Source organism: Borostomias antarcticus (genome assembly GCF_949987555.1).
Source record: "Borostomias antarcticus genome assembly, chromosome: 19".
Lineage (NCBI taxonomy): Eukaryota > Metazoa > Chordata > Actinopteri > Stomiiformes > Stomiidae > Borostomias > Borostomias antarcticus.
Genome location: NC_140252.1, coordinates 3740291 through 3746290, shown reverse-complemented (window position 1 = coordinate 3746290; position 6000 = coordinate 3740291). Strand labels below are relative to the sequence as shown.

General features: G+C 48.4%; 3 protein-coding genes across 3 annotated transcripts; 1 reads left to right on the top strand and 2 right to left on the bottom strand.

The window, feature by feature from the left end:
- Positions 1 to 263: 263 nt before the first annotated feature.
- LOC311321821 (histone H3.2) lies at positions 264 to 674 on the bottom strand (the record flags this gene model as incomplete). Its single annotated transcript, XM_084453836.1, has 1 exon — positions 264 to 674. One exon carries the CDS (start codon positions 672 to 674, stop codon positions 264 to 266), a length of 411 nt encoding a protein of 136 aa, XP_084309962.1.
- Positions 675 to 946: 272 nt separating this feature from the next.
- On the top strand, positions 947 to 1333 carry LOC311321840 (histone H2A-like; the record flags this gene model as incomplete). Its single annotated transcript, XM_084453855.1, has 1 exon — positions 947 to 1333. One exon carries the CDS (start codon positions 947 to 949, stop codon positions 1331 to 1333), a length of 387 nt encoding a protein of 128 aa, XP_084309981.1.
- Positions 1334 to 2595: 1262 nt separating this feature from the next.
- Positions 2596 to 3210, bottom strand: LOC311321801 (histone H1-like; the record flags this gene model as incomplete). The annotated part of the gene is made up of 1 exon (XM_084453816.1): positions 2596 to 3210. The coding sequence occupies one exon, from the start codon at positions 3208 to 3210 to the stop codon at positions 2596 to 2598; it is 615 nt and encodes a 204-aa protein (XP_084309942.1).
- Between the last annotated feature and the right edge of the window lie 2790 nt (positions 3211 to 6000).

The window sequence follows — 6000 nt, the reverse complement described above, 5'->3', positions numbered from 1 at the left end:
TGGATGTCAAAAAAGGCGGTACAGGCTGAAATCCATGGCTGGGCGTAAGTTCAATGTACAAAAAGAATTGCATTGTATACGTGGATGTCACGACGGTGGTGAATGGACAGTGTAGTAGAACTAGCAGTCCAAACTACTCCTATTAGGACACTAGAATGTGCAGGTAACAATAGGAACACATTGGCTTTATTATTAGAAATAATGAGGTGGCTCTTAAAAGAGCCTTTGGGGGATGTTGAAATGATAAAGCAACTCAGACCATTTTAGGCGCGTTCTCCGCGAATGCGGCGGGCCAACTGGATGTCCTTGGGCATAATGGTCACCCTCTTGGCGTGAATGGCGCACAGGTTGGTGTCCTCGAAGAGGCCGACCAGGTATGCCTCGCTGGCCTCCTGCAGTGCCATCACAGCAGAGCTCTGGAAGCGCAAGTCGGTCTTGAAGTCTTGAGCGATTTCCCTCACCAGGCGCTGGAAGGGCAACTTACGAATCAACAGCTCGGTTGACTTCTGGTAACGTCGGATCTCTCTCAGGGCTACTGTGCCGGGCCTGTAACGATGAGGCTTCTTCACACCGCCGGTGGCGGGTGCGCTCTTACGAGCCGCCTTTGTGGCGAGCTGCTTCCTCGGGGCTTTGCCACCGGTGGATTTGCGGGCGGTCTGCTTGGTTCTGGCCATGATCTCAGCTTTCTTCTCCACGAGTCGTAGTTAAAGCTTTCAAGAACGTAATGTGCCTTTTTTATAACGCCAGCTGCCGTGCGCTGATTGGACAGCCTCTCTGGGCTACTCCATTGGCTGGCTATCGCCTCCTTCTCCCCATTGGCTATTAACACGGAGACTGGGATTGGATAAAGCGACAAAAGCAAAAGGGCGCCACTTTACGGAAGGTATAAAAATCCGACCGCCGTTGTATCACACCACTGAGTTACTAAACTACTTCTATACTGAAAATGAGCGGAAGGGGGAAAACAGGAGGCAAAGCAAGGGCCAAGGCCAAGACCCGATCATCTCGCGCCGGTCTCCAGTTCCCAGTGGGTCGTGTTCACAGACTTCTCCGTAAGGGCAACTATGCCCAGCGTGTGGGAGCCGGTGCACCGGTCTACCTGGCCGCTGTGCTCGAGTACCTGACTGCTGAAATCCTGGAATTGGCCGGCAACGCTGCCCGCGACAACAAGAAGACTCGTATCATCCCCCGTCACCTCCAGCTGGCTGTCCGCAACGACGAGGAGCTCAACAAACTTCTCGGAGGCGTGACGATCGCCCAGGGCGGCGTGCTGCCCAACATCCAGGCAGTGCTTCTCCCCAAGAAGACCGAGAAGGCTGTCAAAGCCAAGTGAAGTCGCCACTGACGTGAATTCTCCCAATAATCCCAAAGGCTCTTTTAAGAGCCACCCACTTCATTCCTTAAAAGCGCAAAGTGTATTTCCATTGTCCTCTGGAATGCGTTTCCATCATCCTCGTGTTCTCCGTTACTTGCGACTACGTGGGCCACCTCCCGAGTTGAGGCACATTCGCCAACATGAGACTCCTGCAAGAAGGAGTCTCGCTTGAAATCTAGCTAATTCAGTCTGATTTGAAGTTGTTGAAGACGTGTTTGGATTGTTAGTTAAAGTTATTCGACGGACGTTGCCGGCTGCAGGTTTTACAGCATGTTATACCGTTATTTGGCATAGTTGTATTACTCTCGACTTATCTTGTGATAGTTTTAATTTAAAACGTGTTTAATTGAAACGCTTCGTGTTGCCTGTGTATGAAGTGTGCTGCATGAATGACCTAGTTTGTCCTCCCTAATAAATAGACGTCCCTGTATAAATGGCTTGATCTCCTCGTAGACTTATACAATAATGGACAGAAAAGAGCACCAGGGCTATTAACCTACTCCCTCCTTTCCCTGGTGTCATGCACACCATCAAACTACAATGATTCTGTTTGATCTGTAAAGACCAACAAATTTAAAAAAAAGATTACCTACCGCTGTGCCACTTAACCCCAACTCAAAACATTGTACGTCGCTTTAGACTTAGAGAGAATGCATGCATGTCTATGGGCGTTTATCAAAATACAGTTTTACTAATTATTTTAGTTTGTAATTTCAATAATGTATAACCCTACAAAATAGGCCTACGTATCACGTTGGAGCGAGTCGGGACGGAATTTGGCCACAATGCAAAGGGTCACAGCATGGCGGCGATCAGTCCTGATCCTTACGAACGCGCCCACGGCCTGCGCTGCTCCGCCGCTCTCTCACTACTCCTCTCATTTCAGGCGCCAAAAAGACAATGTTGAATAAACTACGCGTCGATCTGATCCCAGTGCACGCCAGTTGACCATGAACATGCATCAGAAAATGAGTTTTACCCTACAGTTGAAATTCATAGCCTCCCATTACCAGTGCTGTGGAAGTGTATTATAATGAAACACCAGCGTGTACAGCACGTTTTCAGTACCATTAGATTAAGTGCTTTATATCGGAATTATTACTGTTGGATGTGCGCCCGCGTGAATTCGGTGGCCATACATGGAGATGCGCTTTTATGGAGTTGGTTGGGTGGCTCTTAAAAGAGCCTTTGTAATAGTAAAGAGGACAGAAAGAAGGCGTTTACTTCTTCTTGGGGGCTGCCTTCTTCGCCTTGGCAGCCCTGGGCTTGGCAGCTTTGGGCTTGACGGCCTTCTTGGGGCTCTTGGCTGGGGCTTTTTTGGGTGTCGCGGGCTTCTTGGCCTTTTTGGGGCTCTTTGCCACCTTCTTAGCTGCGGGCTTCTTGGCTTTCTTGGGAGATTTCTTGGCAGCTGCAGGCTTCTTAGCCACGACCTTTTTGGGCTTCTTCGCTGCAGCGGGCTTCTTGGCGGCTACCTTCTTGACCTTCGGGGCGACGGGCTTCTTAGCTGGCTTCTTTACCTTCGCCTCGGCTGCTTTGTTGATCTTGAAAGAACCGGAGGCGCCAGTTCCTTTGGTCTGTACCAAAGTGCCCTTGGTGACGAGGCTCTTGACGGCGATCTTGACGCGGGAGTTGTTCTTCTCCACGTCGTAGCCGCCGGCAGCCAGCGCCTTCTTGACCGCTGCCAGGGAGACACCGCTCCTCTCCTTGGAGGCGGAAACAGCCGTGACGATCAGCTCGGCGACGCTGGGTCCCACTTTCTTGGGCTTGGCTGCTGCCTTCTTCTTGGGTGCCTTGGCCGGAGCGGCGGCTGCGGGAGCTGGGGCGACTTCTGCCATGTCTATCTTGAGTTTGCTCTGCGGCATCACACACGTACTGTATGTCGGTCCTGCTGACTGTGAGTCCTCGACGCTGCGAGGGGTTGGCCTTAAACGCGCCATGAGAACCGTGTGGACTCAGCTCCACCACCGAGGAGCTCTCGGTTACCAAAATGATGTTCCTCCTGTGTTTTCTCCTGGTGTATAAAGGGCTAAAAATCAAAGTTGGAGTGGAGCACAAGTCCGAAAGCGAATGTGACAGCGAGCAGCCTATTTGTCGTTCGAAATAAAGTTGTTTGGGTGGCGGCGGCCTCGTCTGTTTATTCGCTACCGGGTAAAAACACCGCCGTTGATCTCTCGGATGGAGCCGTGCGCACTAGGTTTCCAGTGGCATTTGACTCCTAAAATGTCTAAAAGTGCATGCGATTATGGACATAAATCGTTGCCCAGTGAGCCAAGTTGTCTGGCAAGGGGCTAAAATGATTTAGGGTACACAGAAGTGGTGCCGATGTTTTTAAACGGGGTCTCTTTTGGGGTGCGTAAAGCACAGCGTTGAAACTGGGGCGGAGACCTGGTCCCTATCTTGCTGGTGTCTGCCCGTGTGTATAGGCTACCTTTCGCCCTCCCTGGGTGATTCACATTTGGATTCCCAGCAGAATGACTCCGCCTGGTCTTTTTGGACTGTCTGTCGCCTATTACACCCCTCGTCTGGGGCAATGTCCTCGTTTGGTTGGTAGCCTATGCAGTGAAGTGACCTGAGGCGCACCTGCTGCGTTACATAGGATTGCAAAAAGTGACAAGCAACCATCACAACACACACGCGTCGTTTTCTTTTTACTGAATTTGATGACCTTGCTATAAAAATGTCTGAATCGCATCTTGAGTGGCTAGGCTATTGTGCCATGAGAATTATAGAGAACGCAGGAGCCCAGTCGCCTAGCCGATCCTATCGCAGCCCATGTAGTGAAGGTAGGCCTATAGCCTACATGGAAGGACATGTAGGCGCTTATTGTTGAGTGATATGAGCAATTAGCTCTTTCTGGGCTGTGTGATTTGGGATTCTGAACGAGACTACCTGATGTGAATAGGCGTGGTCGAGGCAGAATGAAATAAATTTTGCTTAATTTCTAGAAATGTTTATCTCAAGCAAGATTGTGTTCTTGAGCACAGTATTTACACCTACAGGGAATAACAAGATAAGTGACTAAGCGCGAACTGCTAAGAATCAATCTCCTATAGCCTACCATGTTAGACTATTGCTAACAACATGAGTAGAAACTCGAGAATCCAGAGGCGATCAACAGAAGGTGTTTGCTTCAACAAGAGCATACAGTCTCATACAGAGAATACAGTCTCAGTGAGTGTCCTGCAGGAGAGATGCCCTTCGCACATAGGCCTAACAGTTGTATAATATATCTGTTTCTATCAGTTGTCACAGGCTGCTTCTATCAGTTGTCACAGGTGGCTTTTCAGATTGATGGTTCATCTTATTATAAGTTAGGGCAGTGCCTTCTGTCCAATACAGTTGATTCAGCTGTCTGGTGCCGATTTACACCTTATTGGGACCACTTTCTGTAGGCCACGGTCATCCCTCCCTGTCCACTCTTCAAAGACTGTTCATTACAAACTTTAGTTTTATTATCCTTTGTTCAAGTCCTAATGTATATGCCTGTCATATGGTCCCTCAATTCCTAGTCCTTACGCACTAGGCTACCTTAGCACCCTAGTCTGGTGTCCAGCTTCTGATTTGCACACACAGGGCCTACTCTGCCAGTGTTGACTCGTCCATCATTGAGATACACAGAGTGCATAGGCTATAGTTAATTTCTAAGGCATGTGAAGACTACTTAAACCTTCTAAATTCACCACTGTAGCCTATAGGCAGCTGCAAATAAATCGCTACACTCAGTCAAGCAGATACAGCTATCTACGATGCAATAGTGAATGATGTCTACTGTGGAATAGTTTTATTTTCTAGGCTATGCAGCCAATTTTGAGATTTATGACTGCGAACAAGTCATTAAAAGAATATGGGGAACACGCCTGTCAGAACAACTGGCTGCTGATATCAGTGAGGAGGGAAAGCGGTGAGAGCGACAGTGTGCAGTGGAGTTCTTATGGAAATACCCCAAAATGCCCAATGCCAACATGGTGCCCTGGGCTCAATGCTGACAGGACTTTTAGGGGGCTGGAATTTCAGAGGAAACAAGGGAGGCCAAAAACAACCTGGCGAAGAACTGTGAGCTCGGAACTAAAAATGCCTACCTAACTTGGGACAAGGTACAACATGCTGCACAGGACAGGACCAGATGGAAGCAGAGAGTCACAGCCTTATGTTCCTCAACCAACCAAGAGGATTAAAAGTAAGTTGAGTAAGGAATAACAATCCAACTGCAGACCGTGTCCTTTTGTTAGTGTGACCATATCTAGGCTACCTAGCAACCTGCTTTGGTGTCCTTGTGGACATATCAGGGTTTGTCGTTTGCCAGATTTTGAGAAAGCTGTCCTGTGATGTGTCATGCTAGGTTCAACACTGACCTGAGAATCAACTAGGCTAAGGGCTTCAAAATTCACAAAACTCATCTCCAATGATGTATTTCAACTCAACAATGTATTTTAAATTCAACGGAGTCATTATTAATCATTGACTTTATTTTCTGCAAATGCCATCAATTTGCTTACAAAGACTTCACGCGCCACTCGCCCATTATATGCCAATGGGTGGAAGGTGCAAACAAATGTGGGTGGGAGGTGTAAACAAAATGCTTCAACAATGGATGACCATGGAGAAAATGTCCATATGTGTGTCTC